The sequence below is a fragment of the Pristiophorus japonicus genome, chromosome 12, assembly GCF_044704955.1.
Source record: "Pristiophorus japonicus isolate sPriJap1 chromosome 12, sPriJap1.hap1, whole genome shotgun sequence".
Taxonomy (NCBI): Eukaryota; Metazoa; Chordata; class Chondrichthyes; family Pristiophoridae; genus Pristiophorus; species Pristiophorus japonicus.
The window spans coordinates 44,263,090-44,278,894 of NC_091988.1; the positions used below are offsets into that span (position 1 = coordinate 44,263,090).

The 15,805-nt window shown below is 42.8% G+C and overlaps 1 protein-coding gene across 2 annotated transcripts in view; it reads left to right on the forward strand.

The window, feature by feature from the left end:
• Positions 1-6,377, forward strand: part of vgll4b (vestigial-like family member 4b) — a 138,464-nt gene extending 132,087 nt beyond the window's left edge. For both annotated transcript variants that reach the window (XM_070895376.1, XM_070895375.1), the window contains one exon: positions 3,973-6,377. In XM_070895376.1, the coding sequence (XP_070751477.1) occupies positions 3,973-4,253 (281 nt within the window). In that variant the 3' untranslated portion in view covers positions 4,254-6,377. The remainder of the gene's footprint in view (positions 1-3,972) is intronic.
• The last annotated feature ends 9,428 nt before the right edge of the window (positions 6,378-15,805 follow it).

Genomic DNA, 15,805 nt, shown 5'->3' on the forward strand with positions numbered 1-15,805 from the left:
CCCTACATCCTCCTGTCACTGGTGGTGTTGCAGTGTCTCCATTGGTAGAAGAGTGTAATTACAGCATGGCAAGCTTATAATAGTTTCCACTATAAATATGGATATAAGAATATATAATGGAAAGGTTGACTAAGTGTGTGCATTAGTAAGATTTTGACTATATTATATACACTAGTAGTTCTCTTGCGGAGTTGCACACAGTGAGTTGGAGGACATGGGACGTTAAAGGCGCTATATACATAAAAGTTATTATGGTCTGCTGCCTCTATTACGTAACCTGCTTACTCGTTCTTGTACTCTCTATATAGCTCTTTTTCTCCACCTGCACCCCAGTTGCATTTGTTTTTCCTATTGCTTCTTTCCTGTGCTCTTCTGATTTTCTCTCCATTCCTTCCAGTGGGAAGTAATGGGTAGTGTGGCAAAAGGGGATGGTGCTACAGAGAGCTGCAAATTGGATTTTACAATGGTTGGTGTTTGTAAAATGGAGCCAGGAGAGGTGGGTGGGTGGGGCGGATGGAATAAAAAATTTGAGAGGTGGGTAAAAGGACAGTCAGGAGTGAAGCCGGCGGGTATTTTAGTGGGGCAGGACTTGGTTTAAAATTTTGGGTGGTAAGCAGAGGGGAGCCGACAAAAATCAGAGGCTGCAGTGGGCAAATCTGGGAGAAAGACTGCCAGCAAAACCAGAACATCCTCCTCTGTGGGGAAAGAGCTGATGGAACAGGAGCACGTGCTGAAAATGCCTAGAGGGATTTGGGGTGGGATGCAGCAGGGCGGAAGGCATTAATGGGGCAGAACCTGGTCCAAAGTGCAGATGGGAACATGGTGGGAGGGATTGCCGGGGCCATGTAACAGTTTGAATGGGGGAAGAGCTGGGCTTTAACACAATATATATTTATAAACTTAACTTTTTTTTGCCTACAATGCTGATCTTCTGTCTTTTGAAATCCTGCACTGGTGGCCTAGTGACCCGGCTCAGCATTTTAGTTTCCTGACCCCGCTGAGTGAACTCTACAGTTTTAGACGCCCTTAATTTTTGACATGCTGGCCCGTTGCCTCTCATTTCCGGTGTCTAATTTTCAAGAGAGTGAGAAGTAGTGGCTGGCACTTCTGTTAACTGTGGCAATAGCTGGTGAAGATTAGACAGCGAGGGCAGGAGGTCCTGTGTCTACCAGAGGGGGACAGGAGGTGGGGGGGTTGTGAGCTTAGGATTGAGGAGCAGTCGAGGCAGTCAGCAGACACCTTGGGTCATGGGGTCATGGGGTTGGAGTCCACAGACGTTGTGGGTCTCTGGTTAGGAAGTGGGAATGGGCGGTGGGGCTAAATTAAAAAAAAAAAATAGAGGTGGAAAAAGGACTAGGAGTAATCGGACATTAAGTTAGCTATACAGAAGGGAAAAATTCAATAAAAATAAATATATTAAATTAAAAATAATATCAGTACAGAAGAAATAAATCGGGTAAAAAATCAAAATGGCTTGTGCCATCTAGTGTTGGGAGGATAGATTAAAAATAATAGAAGCAGGCATTACTCTCATTGCTAAGTGTGACAATGCATGACAAAATCCTGACAAAGTAAAAGTGACAACAGAAAATATGCAGAGTCAGATTAATTTTACTGTATTAGGTGTGTGTGTGTGTGTGTGTGTGTAGAAAGAGAGATGCTAACTAAGATGCAATCAAAATCTTGTGATAAACAACAGCAGAACCTGAGGGGGAGGGGGGTGGAGGTTCATTAAATCCCTTGAGGTTAAATTCATGGCCTTGCCCCTCCCTATCTATGTAACCTCTGCTAGCTCTACAATCCTCAGACTCTGGCCTCTTGCACATCCTCCATTTCCTTCACCATCGGCGGCGTACCTTCAGTTGCCTAGGCCCTAAGCTGTGGAATTCCCTCCCTAAACCTCTTTCCTCCCCCTCCCACACCCCCCCAAGACGCTCCTTAAAACCTAGCTTTTTGACCAAGCATTTGGTCACCTGCCCTAATATCTCTTTATATGGCTTGCTGCCAAATTTTGTTTGAGAACGCTATCTTGAAGCGCCTTGGCACATTTTACTATGTTAAAGGCACTATATAAAGGCAAGTTGTGGCTGGCTTGTATAAAGCACATTTGATGCTTAAAAAAAAAACTGCCTGCAGGATGAAGTGTGTTGGATATTGCAAGCTAGCAGTTGGGGTCAGATTATCCTAGGCCAACCTTGCCGATCTCACCACTTCTTCCCCGCCTTTCTCTCCCCCAGTGACCAATGTTGCCAGACCTGGCTGCCCCATCTCTCCTTGTAGATCGATTCTCCCAGTGCTTTCAGCCCCTTCTGATCTCACCACCAGAGTCAGTAAATAACTTCCTCCTCATCGCCTCCCCAGTGCTGCCAAATCCTGGGGTACTCCATCCCACGATTCACAGAAGTGCTAAATCTTCTGACTGTTCTTCCCCCAGGGGCAATGGGATAGCTGGGTCTGGCAACATGTGTGGGGGGGAGGGAGGGCAGTGCTTGGTGAGCTTAGCCCAGGAAAATCTGCTCTCAGTAATAATCTAATCTCAATAGCCCACTGTTGCAGTTCCTGCACTCCAAAGCTGTCAAAATCCAACATCTTCCCTCGGAGCCCCACTGCAGTGCTTCCAAATGCCGGAATCACCTGTCTAATACTGCAAATTCTTTTGAACTCCTTCCTTAGTTCTGCCAAACCCCCAAGACCTACCACCCGATGTTGCCAAAGCCCAGGATCTCTTCCCTGCCATTCTTCTAAAGTTCGCAGGTCACTGTCCCCATTTACTCAGTGCTGTTAAACACCAGGTATCTACCTCCAGCCTGCTGTTGGAATGCAAATGCCTTGTGACCACCTCTATTACGTAGAACTGGGCTTTCGAAAAGGTTAAGAGATAAAATTTAATATGTGGGTAAAGGAATATATAATCAACTTCTCTGACTTGCAGTTTTCACGGACAAATGGACAGCCATGGAATTTGGTCTCAAACTCCCAGAGCACCTTGTATTTAAAAAAAATGCAATCTGACTGAAGGGTCACTGTAAATCGTGAGCCTTAATTGTATGTTGTGTGGCAACACCACATTATTACAAAATGGTGTAACCTCCAGCTGATTGAGCAATGCCATGGGAGACCTGCCATCATGTGCATTTATCATTTTTCGGCGTGTTCCAAACAAGTTTGGATGATGATGATCTTGGAAAGGGGATCCTGTTCTCCAATACTGATTTATAGGTTTCAACTGCTGATTGGGCTGTTTGTTTTCCCCCTCTCTTGTTCTGATGGTGACGACTCTTTTTGCAGTATGATTACACAGCAGCTGCCTGTTACCTCACACCAGTGTCCAATCTTCATGTGTGAGCCCCAGGCAGTGAGTGTAGGCTAGAGTGAGTTGGAGCTTACTGAAGACTCACCACCTTGGAGTCTTTTGGCTTATAAATGCTTGTGCAAAGCAATATATGCAACCAGCACTTGTATGGATCAGTGTGGATCAGCACCCGGGACCAAGGAACATGCTGTAATGAGAGCCCTCAAAGGAGATAACAGCATGGAGAGAGAGGGTCTTGCTTAATGTACTCCTAGCCCCTATCCTCAGATTTGTTTTTTAGTGGGGAATTCTGCTCAAAAAATGATCACAGATACATTAAAGTACTGCCAGTTTTGGTGGAACAAGAGAACTTATTTGTGGTCAACAGTTGGAAGATGGGTTTTGGTAATGTGCTGCTTATAATGGAGTACTTGCCATCATTCCATAATGGCAAATGATTTGTGCCAATGAGTGACTACTTTGTGTGAACGAGATAGTGTGTGGGACTTAAGTGGCCATGATAGATGCTTTCATTTGAATCCAAACAGTGTTGTTTGAGTGATTTGGGAATTATTTTTCTGTTATGATAATGGGAACAAAATTTGAGAAAATGCTACTTTAATCTGGCATGATTTACCCCCTCCCCACCACCACCATTTAAATTGTGATATTTTTTACAGCCTCCATAACTACTGCTACAACTTGTGATCCTGTTGTGGAAGAACACTTTCGCCGAAGTCTTGGAGAGAAGTACAAGCAGCCAGAGCCTGTGACGAATTCGGTTTCCATCACCGGATCAGTAGATGATCACTTTGCCAAAGCTCTTGGAGAAACATGGCTTCAAATCAAGGCTGCCAAAGATGGAGTTTCTAGCAGCCCCGATTCTGGTTCAAGAAGGGGACAGTCCTCGCCTTCATCCCACATGGTCAATCACAATCACTCCCCTTCGGTTGTTTCATGAAGAGTGGACCACGTTGCATTCTGTGCTGAGTGAAATGCATGGTTTGACTGAGCTTGAACACTGCTAAATAAGTGGGGAGGGGGATTTTTTTTAACTAGACACTTTTGTGTATTTGCTTAGCATTTGCAAAAGGGTGCCCTAAAAAAAATAGTAGGAACTATTCATATAAATTGTATGATGTAGCATCCTAATCTCCTGCCTCAGTTACCAAAGAAACCTCTGATGCAATTCTGCTGCCCCAAAAAGCCATGTTAGGATTGGTTGACCCAAACGCTTTGGCCTCTGCTAGTTCCTTTGACTAGAGTTTGTGTGGTTTGCTTACATTGCTTTTCTGTTATGTAATTTTGTATGTTTATATACTTGAAAAGAACTGTATGTCTGATTTGCACTATTGGGGAGTGGTGAGGTTGCTTGTCAACTTTACATCAGATTTTCTTGTTTTGTTAGATGGCAGACTGCTGACAATGAGGGCTTAGTATGATGTGTATTGCGCTTTACAGAGGCAAAACAGCTTTGGAAGGGAAAGTCTCATACAGGTATAAGCCTTTCTCTAGCTTCAGATTACATTTTGTGCTTGGTGCTCACAACTGGACTGCATTGTTTTTCAAAGAACACGGGCATTTTGTTTTCCTACACCCTTCATCTGTATTTGTCAGCTTGTTGAAATAGATTTGAGATATGAAGGTCACTAGTGTTTCTATTAAAGTAGCTGCATGATTTTTAAAAATAGTTGGTATCTATATTGTATAGGCGTAATGAAAATTAATACTAGAGCTTTTTCTTCAGAATTGTAGTTTATTTTCATCAATAACAGTCCTAGATACTTACTGCTGGTACAGTTTTACTCAATGACATTTAAGCATGTATTCACACTGGTAGAAGCCAGCAAAAGAGGATAGCCTCAGGAAAGGCTCGCATATAATCAGTAGATTATAAATTCCATGGTACAGGCGGCAATAGCTTTTGTGCATGACTGAATAATCAATGCATAACAAATACAACCGGCTTAATAAAGTAATAAACAGTAGCTCCCATAATTCTGTAAAATCAAACTGAGATTTACAGTTAAACAAGCCATTACTTTATTTGAAACAAAAAAAATGGCTTGGCTTTAATGTAATGCAGATTGTCATGGCTTACAGAATACAATTTTTTTTAATGCTTACTCTAGTCCTGTGCCAAGGTGTACATTCCTCCAATAGTATAATGCTATTTTGTTTGCTGAATTAATAGCTACTACTACAACTACTACTACTACTACTACTAGAGGCAGAGGTACAGAAAGCAGCTTTATAGCTTCCCAATTTAGCCTTTGCCTTTGAGAAAGTCACACATGCCCATACATTCCGTCATCCCAGTAAAACCCATACACATTTCATCGCCACCTTACTGGGTAGTTACCGCTTGTCTGCTTTGACATTCAGTACCCTACTCTGTAGGAAAATCACTAAATGAACACTTTTTATATAGGTAACTATAAGACCATCATTACGCTGTGCGTAAAGAATGTACAAAAAAAATTGGTAGGTATTTTTTGAGGAACAATTAATTTGTTAATGATATGTAGCTATTTAATTTTCCCTGTCCTTTTTGTTGTAATCATGCAGTTTTTTTTTGTTTGGAGAAAAAAGTTGATCTTTTTTGTTTGGTGTAGATTTGTCTGTTATAAGGTAAAAAGTGCAGGAACACAGTTATCTATGGAAACACTGCATTAGCATTAATAGCCACTAGTTCATTACTGCTACAGGCTACTGAGCATTATAATGGTAGAAGGCTGTAGGTGCTGTCTGTGGACTCTATGCGTCTGGTTACTTGGCTGTTTTTTTTAATGTGAGACAACTGAACAAGAATACAATCAACAATCCAGGGATTGTGGACTAATTATAAATTTTGTGGAGACTGCAAAACGTTCTAAAATGTATAGACCAGGTTTGTCTACAACTTTCGTTACTACAGAGAGCAGAAATGTCTACAGTGTACTTACTGCTAGTTTCAGTTTGTAAATTTGAACTCTATCCCTCTTGTTTGCGGCCTTGTTTCACCCAAAATGGAAAAAAAGCTTTTGACAGGCCACTTTTTGTACTTAAAGTAGCCTCAAAGAACAATAAAGTGCTCTTAAATCATTATGGTCTCTTGCAGTTTCATGAAGATTGTTAACCTGTTCTTTTTAGATCAGCAAGTATGGAAAATATTGCAACTGAAGTAAAATTTAGGAAGGGGAGCAGCAAAAAGTTGCATTCTTCTACTTCAAAATAAAATGTTACAATTGAGGAAGTCACTTCCTTCCTGACGTGACTCGCAAATCTTCAGTTTTCATAGAATCATAGAATGGTTACAGCACGGAAGGAGGATATTTGGTCTGTCGAGCCCGTGCCGACTCTCTGCAAGAGCACTTCAGCTAGTCCCACTCCTCCGCCCTCTCCCCGTTTTGATGGCTTTGCTATTTTAAATCAATAGAAAGTGAGTGGTCCAGACATAAGCCAAAGCAATCAGTAATTCTCTAACGAAGGTGGACATTATCTCAGAACCTATAGAAGGGAACATTGGCTCAACTGAAATTGTGTTTAGAGGGTATTGTACAAGGGGTCTGTATAATATGGCTTTAGATTTTACCAGTGACAATGACCTTGTTACTCATGAGTGAGAGATGTAGGTTACCTGAGCCAGTGACCTCAGAAAATGCTAAACAGAGAACTGTATCATTATAGTAACACAACAGAAAGATTTTAAACATTGTTAATATAATTTAAAATTGAAAACGGCAGAATTTTCCTGTGGAATAATTTCTGTTGTGATGGAAAGTTATTATGTGAAATGCCCTTTGAATCCTTGGGGCAGGGCAGTACATTCATCTCAATGTAGAGATCATTTCATGGGGTGCAATGGTGAGCCTGAGCCTGAGTTCCTCCCTCGGGCCTTTCTGTCCACTCTATCTGTACTACAACAGGACTCTTGCCATTGCATTACATTCACTTGCTGCTTCAGCACCTCTCGAATGGGAATTTCAAAGAAGCAACATAATATCCCGAACAAAGCAGTCACCACAATATAGAAGAGGGATTGTGACAACCTCAGCTGAAATCTATAATTGCAAGTCTAAATTGAACAACCACTTGTATTCAAATTGGTGGTGGAGAGAGCAAAGCATTCAGATTCTGGCTCCATGTGATATAAAAGTTTACTGTCATTGAACTCTCTTCAATCCTGGTGTCTGTAAAGGATTTTAATATTTACACATCACAAATCTCTACCGTGCCTATTTTTTTCCAGTGTGGTAATTGTCTATTGAATAATCTTAACCTGCCATCGGTGCAGTTTGCTCATCTTGGAAAATTCAAAGCATTTTTAGAATTTGTATAGTCATAGTACATTTACTAACCACATTTAATAAATTCAGCACACACTGTCTAGTGTGTTGGAACAAGGGGCCTTTGTCATACTACTATACATAATGCACATGTATTTTTATCCTCTTCAAAAAATGATTTTTTTAATATGAATTAAAGAAATAATAGTCTTAAACATATTCAATAAAAATCTGAAAATGTTAACCCCACAAAAAAATTCAAAGGGAGGAGAATGGGGAAATGCTGTATATGAGGAATAACTTAATTCGAACAAGGATTGTTTTACCTAAAAGTAATTGATCTATCTTCATTTGCCTTGCTCTGCACTCTATGTAGCTGGTCAGCTTAATCAGGAAAAACTAGAGGGAACCTTTTTCCTGTTTCGACGATATGAAATCGCCTCTCTTTTTTCATCTCGATCTCCCTGGGACATTCTTCTCCAACAAAGAGTACAGGCCTTGCTGCCAGACCGTCATCAATGTTCTCGGCTTACAGAGGATGGCTCTCCCTCTCTCCCCTACTTACTGGAAGGAAGCAGCTGGCCTTCACTCGGGGCTCCCAGCAACAGAACAGGATTGGGGTTAGCAACTTGGCGGAGTAGAGGGAGTTAAATCTGAATCTTGTCAAGATACAGTAACGGGGTTATGCTACAGGACTAGTAATCCAGAGGTCTGAGCACATTTGGAAATATAAAAAGAGCTGGTACCAGTAAAAGTGATGGATTGCAGTTAAAAACTCAACTGGTTCACTAATCTTTGAGGGAAGAAAACCTGCTGTCCTTGCCCAACCTGGCCTATATGTGACTCCAACCAGCGATGGACAATAAATGCTGGCCATGCTGACAAGGCCCACATGAATAAACAAAAAAACATTCTCAATGACTCTTTTTCCTTCTATGTTAGGTTGTGTGAAAGTGATAAGCTTGGGTCACGTCAATGTTACTTTGTGACCAACTGATAGCACATCTAAACTACCACTGGTGCATGAAGGCAACACATCTCCATTGATCAGGCTAAACTGGTTTTGCTTTTGTGATCCATCAGTGAAATCATTGTACTATATCCATCATTCCCCCAAGTTGGACTTTGTAGCCCTCACCAGAAGGAAGTAACCGATCAGCCGTGATCATATTGAATGGTGTTGCAGACTCGAAGGGCCGAATGGCTTACTACTGCTCTTATTTTCTATGTTTCTATAGGGTTAAAGAGTCTTAAATTGATGCTTTAAATGCTGCTGTTCTCAAACTGTTTTAACACTTAGCCCTGATCTTGGAAAAGAGTTGGTGTGCTTTGAGTACTGGTGACTGAAACTCTGGCATAAGAACGTATTAGTCCTTCATTCTTAGCCCGAGTTCTTGCTTAAGCTGTTTTTTGAATTTCATCTGACTGTTCATTTTCCCTTCTACCTAACAAGCTACCAATTCATATTAGAAAGCATATGCTCCATTATGTGAATGCCAGACTGGTCCTCCAAACTGTGTCTTTTGGAACTAAAATTGTGTTCCCTCCGTTTCAAACATTGATTGGTACATAGAGTGCAACAAAACCGTGCTCAGAAGGCACTGCTGCATTTTTGGATTTTTACTAAAGATATTTTTCTCTGGCTTAGACATTTGTTTACTCCTTATGGTCCAGAGTCTGTCAGTTTGGGGATTTTTGATTTTTTTTTTGTTCAAGAAAGAAGTTTGGAATTGAGTTATGTTTGAGTGTTGTGTTTTAAAACACACTAAATTTGCACAGATTGATTAAAAGAAGCCATGAAATTATGTATCAAAGCCAGATGGGCAAAGTTGTGGAATGTCATACCTCTGTCTGTTTCAAACTGACTCTGCGGGTTTTGTTTGGGGCTCCCATTCAATTTGAGAACAGCCAGAGATGTTTTCTTTAAACCCACACTTCAATAGGGAGTTAGATATCTGAAGTAGACTTGGAACCTGTGACTGTGCCTTTACCTGTTAAAACCTATATACAGTGTAGCAAGCCCAGGGATTGAACCCAAAACTCCTGTTACTGAATTTCAGCTCAATGGTTATGTCACATGCGCTCATGTGATCTTCCTTGATTTCAGAAGGCAGTAGAATAGATGTAACATTAGACTGTGGCATCAACTATAAACTGCCAAACAGATTTGTTAAACAGTAAATGGATAAGTGACCAGAAACAATGGCACACTGTAGATTTTCAGTAATCAGTAGCTTGCTATCTGTTCGGCATATAGAAAATAACACGCATCTGCTGTGCTAAACTATAATGTAAACTGGACTGGAGACAAAGTCCCTGAATATTACCCCCTTATGTGATAGTTTGCTTTTTTTTTACCATTTTCGGAGCTTCATATGAAGCACTTGATTTGACAAAATAGGCTAAGAAATACTTTTCAAAAAATGGCTGGGATAAAGGAAATGCAAATATTTGAACCTTAAACTCAAAACGAGCTGCCAATCAAACATATATTCAAACAAAGCCCACAAGATACTTGCTTTGGAATTAAAAAGGCTTAAGCCGTCTATATTCTAATGCTCTTGCATATCAAAAGAAACGAAACCATTTCTATGCCGAAACCTAGTTTTTAACACCAGCTCTCCCATGAGGGACTGGAACAAATCAAAATATATCATAAAATGATTTTTTAAATCTCAGACACAAGTCAAGTTTGGTAATGAATAGAGACATTAATGACTCGATTTGGGATACCCAGCCAGAGAACATGCTTTAATTTTCAAAGGCTTAAAACATTCAGCAAGTGGTTAACAAACTGCCAAATAACCAAAAGAGGAGACAATCATAGTTTTGCTTTTTTGTGGATTCGAGGGAAAGGTCAAAATTTTCTGTCCTAGCTTAATTTGGGAAGCATGCCTAGGGCTTGCCTCCTAGTTATCTTTAATGTAAGAATCAATCGGGAAGTGGCAAAGGGAGATTTATACATTCAAGTGATTGGAAAATGCTACCTCTCTGGCAAGAATTTTCATTAAATGTCTATTGATGAAGTCCAGCATTTTATGGGCTACCTATTTATCTCTGCAGTGAATGATTGGTCAGGTTACCTCTTAGGTTGTAGCCGATAAGACATTTACCATATTGGGTTCTCAGCAAACCTAACAAGATAGGTTTCAGACTTCTCCAGAGAGTGGCTGGAATCTTACCAGCCCTGCGAGTGCGGGTTTCGAGGTGGGCCCGCTGTCAAAATGGCAGTGATTGACAGCAGGGCGGGATCCTGCTCTGAACCCGCCTCCTTGTATGTTTCCTAAAGCTCTGATCACATGACCTGATTGCTGATTGGCCCCCTTGGAGGATAAGACACACCCAGCAGTTTCTCTGGAATGTGTAATTAGAACTGTCCTGCCTACATAATCAGTGACTTTGCAAAGTGAAATTCAAGCCATTCTAACTGCCGACTCCAGACAGACAGAGGTCACTTGGAACAGACAGGGCTCACTCTCTCAGACTAAGACCTCCCACCCCCCACCACCCAAGTGTCTGAAATTCCCCCCCATCCATCCCAAGTTCGTGACCTCCACCCCTCCCCCCCCCCCAACATGAATTCCTGTCCTCCCCCTGCCCCTGACCTTCCACCACTACCTCCTCTCTTCCCCCCCGTCCCTTGGGTTCCTGACCTCCTCCCCCCCACCCCGTTCCCCACTGAAGTTTGCTCCGCTCCTCACAGATTCATCATCTACCCCAACAAGTTTTTGACCTTAATACAAAAGCAAAATACTGCGGATGCTGGAATCTGAAATAAAAACAGAAAATGCTGGAAATACTCAGCAGGTCAGGCAGCATCTGTGGAGAGAGAAACAGAGTTAACGTTTCAGGCCGATGGCTTTTTGTCCGAACGGCTCTGACAAAGGGTCATCTGAAACATTAACTCAGTTTCTTTCACCACTGATGCTGCCTGACCTGCCAAGTTTCTGACCTTACCCCCCGCCATAGATGGGCATTGTGTGTGGGTCATGGATTGCTAACCGGTTTATTGAACTGATTAGTTACCGTGTCATGACTTCCGGATTTCTTCCAGTCCAATTTTGTCACTCGCCACACGCGCACCAGGTGTAGGGGAAGGAGAAGGAGAATGTGACGCGGGTGTAAAGGAGATGGGGGTTGGAAGGTGAGAACGTGTTCCGTCTTACCATCTGGATCACATTCTCACGCTCAACACCTACCCCACCCCCCTTTAGACCTGGATCACATTCTTCTCCCATCCCCACTGTGCTCTCTGTGTTCTTTACCCTTCCCCACACCCCACTAAGTTCCTGACCACCTCTCCCCGAGTTCCCTGTCCCCTCTCTCTGCCTGCTTCCAGTCTCTGCCCCACTCTCTGCCCCTTTTTCTTTCCTCCACTCTCTCTCCTTCTCCCCCCCCCACTCTCTGCCCCAGTCTCTCTCCCTCAGTCTCTGTCTGTCTGTCTCTCTTCCCCCCCCCCCCCGTCTCTCTCGCTGCACAAGTCTCTCTCTCTCTCTCTCTCTCTCTCTTTCCCCTTCCCCGCCCCCCAACTCTCTCTCCCCTCTACTCTCCGCCTCACTACTCTCCTCCCCACTCTCTCTCCGCCACAGTCCTTCTCTCTGCCCTCCAATTTCCTCTCAGAAGGCTGCGAAAATGCTCATGTAGATAATTACAATCAATATGTAACACAAAAGCTCGGCAACGTGGTTTGTTTCGGCCCTCATACACCGTACTGCGCGACCGGATCGAGCGGGCATGCGCAAAAAGGAGCGAAGTCCACAGCGCCCATGCGCAGAAGGACACACAAATGTTCATGCAAATAATCACTCCAGTTTCCAAAGGACCGGGTCTGGCTGTGATTCACAGTCCTGACACCAAGCGGTCATTAAGAAGTACATTAAAGGTATTTAAAAATTTTACCAGGTACTTATCATTTTTCCAAGTTTTTTATGAGGTTCACACCCCTCGGGGCACACATCAGGTAAGTGTGTCGGGTTTTCAATTACTCTTCTTTGCTTTGACTTGTTGACAGCTGCAGAAGTGGTATAAAAGCTACCATTTCACAGATGTTCACTTTCCAATCTCAGAAGCTGAAGCCTTTAGGATTTGGAAGACACCTTTGAGCTGTATGCAGGTTGGAAGTGTTTGCAGTGAACTCTCTATCCACTGTCACCTCCTTAAAGCAACCTCTCTCACCATCTATTCAATCAGTCTTGAAAAAATCTCACCTTGGTCCTCAGAATCCCACCATAACCAACCCCAACACCAGCATCACCAACAACAACACCAACCTTCTCCGCAATCACCTGATGCTGCACAGGACACGGCATCAGTACCCGCTCATATTGCTGCCCGGGATGCCAGGAATGGTCTCACCATGGCCAGATTTACTTCACTTGGTGCTGTACACCAGGGATGCATATGATGTGGCAGGTTAGTACGAGCCTACAACAACACACTGATAGAGTATTCAAACAGGCTCATTTAGACAGACTGTGAAAATTCACAGACCCCCCAAGTCAAGGCTGCTACATGCAGTTCGGCATGTTGCATTAACTCATCAATCAACTTGACATTTTAGGACCCTTGGGTAGTGAGCCAATAAGGTCAAAGAAGGTGAGTTCTTTTCTGTAAATTGATCCAGGTATAAAATACAGCCATTTTGACCATGTGTCTCAGTAAGACAAAGAAACTGGCAATCAGCCAGCAGTTTGTTGCTCTCTGCCAAGATTAAAAAGTTAAAACTACCATCGGAGTTCGTATTTCATTGGAAATTAAGAGATCTAACAATTTTGGCGCTGCGAACAGGATCGCTGAGGAAAGAAACTGAATTTTGGACATCGGACCGATATATTGAGGTAAGGACGACTTTTTTAAAAAAGTCCTCGGTCAAAAGTCTAAATTCACCTCTCCTTCTACACGATTCCGAAAGCCTCCGGTTTGCGAACCCTCCGGTTGGTAGTCGGCTCGAGGTCCCATAGACGTCTAAACTTCGGCGGTGTGTTAGTTAATTAATCACCGACCTATTGATCGGCTAGCAGGCCTACGACTCGAGACCCTAGTAAAGAACTCAATAAAGAAATGGCGGCAGGTCATAAGGGCAAAGAATTGCCTACAACTGTTAAAGGTGGGCAGGCGCCACCTCAAGTTTCACTAGATTTAATTCTCGAACAGTTGAAAGAATACATAGAGCAACAATTCAACTTATCTAAAACCTGTATTAAGATCGAACAAAAGTACGGAACCTCCAAAGGATAATGGTCCTTGGACGAGATTAAAAGGGTCTGGGGAAAAACGACCCGTATGAAAAATAAAGAGCGAACTAGATGGTCCCTAGTGGTTATGGGACAGATCCGAAACTGGAATGAAATTATAATGCGTTCCCAACATGATCAAGAACTGACCAGTACAAAGGATCAATTGCAAGCAGTTTGTGCACAGCTGCGACAGAAAAAGCTTGAACTTGAAAAGCTGGAAGCGGAAGTTAAAGATCTTAAAGGTGAAATTAAAGAATGGAAAAAATCATTAGGTCAAGAGACAGTAATAGGAAAAGGAAAATGTATTGATCAATTCCCAGGGTACCCATGTTTGCATAAATTAAAAGCGCAAACCCGAAGACACGACCGAGGAATAGATACGGTTTCTGAATCCTCCGACAATACAGTGTCGGAGGATGATGAAGAATTAGGGGTGCGCTTTGCCCCGTTTAAAAAAAGACGAGTTGTAGTCAAATCAGAAGAGACTGCAGATGAGGGCGGAACCAAAAAAACAAAGAGAAGGGTGTACAAAGAATACTTAGTTCATGATCCGGCAGACCGAGAGAAAATTGATAAATGGTCCAAGGAATTGCCCAATCCAAAGAAAGGGGGAGTAAAAACGTGGGATCAATTGGACCGCTTAAGAAATATATATCAACTTCATCCCTGGGACAGAGTGCAAATTTTGACCATAATGGTGCCAAAAACACAAGGAAGAAAATTGCACGACAAGGTAGATGAAGCTTTGGGGCAGAATGAGCAAGAATTAGACGCAGGATGGGAGGCGATTAAACACTGGCTGCAAGCCTTCAGTCCAGCTAAGACAGACTGGGGAAAAATTGCAGCCTGCCAACAGAAAGGAACAGAGGAGGTCCTGGAGTATGACGAGCGGTTTAGATGCACGTGGCTAAAACATTCGGGTATGAATAATACGGATGAGGAAATGGATGAACAAGTGTTTGGACCCCTGAAAGCAGCTTTCGTGGCAGGTCTAAAGCCAAAACTGTCCAAAATGCTTAAGGTAGTGTTACCGGACTGGGAAGGTAGAGGAACTATCTTTGCAGCATTGGTGGATCGATGTAACCAATTAGATCGGGATATGGGAGCTAAAGTCCGCGCTGTACAGGCCATGGGATGGAAATCCCAGGATTCCAATAAACAGTCATTAGGAAAATTACCCGGAAAATGTCATTATTGTGGGAAAGAAGGTCACTGGGCCAAGACGTGCAGGGCAAAACAGAAAAGTCGTGGCTGGGGAAGAGGACGCAGCCAGGGATACAATTCAGCCAACAAGCCAGGCTTGTCACAAGATAACGACCTCATAGAAGCATTTAAGCGACTGACAATACAACAACAGAAGGAGTTACTTGGGATAGCAAAAAACGATTAGAACCCACCCTGGCCTCCCTCCTTGCACTGATACAACAAAGGGGAGATGGGCTATATATAACTGTGAGGGTGGGTGATAAGGATGTGGACTGTCCTTTAGACACAGGGGCGGAATTAACATGCTTACCCCTACAATATGGAGATTTTTTGCCGTTGGATGGTAGGGCACGTACAGCCTATGGAGTTGGGGGCCATAAAATGGAAATTAAAAGGACAACACCGGTACTTATAGGGCTGGGTCCACATGAACTAACCATGCCGGTCTGGATAGGCCCAGTAGATCAACCCCTTTTGGGAATGGACGTTCTAATCCAAATAGATTCATCGTTGCATTTCGAGGATGGTCGGGTGACATGGTCAATTAGAACTTTGAAGAAAGAAGAATTGAAGGAACACCCAATATGGGCTAAAGATAAGAACGATTGTGGCCTACTCCAGATGGAGCCTGCGTCATTTACAGGGACCAAGCCTGCGTCATTTACCGGGACCAAGCCTCCATGCACTAAACAGTATCCCATCAATCCAACTGCCATCGCAGGAATCTTACCGGTTATTCAGCAATTGGAGAAACAAGGGGTGCTTATTAAAACGCATAGCTCCTCCAATAGCCCCGTGTGGCT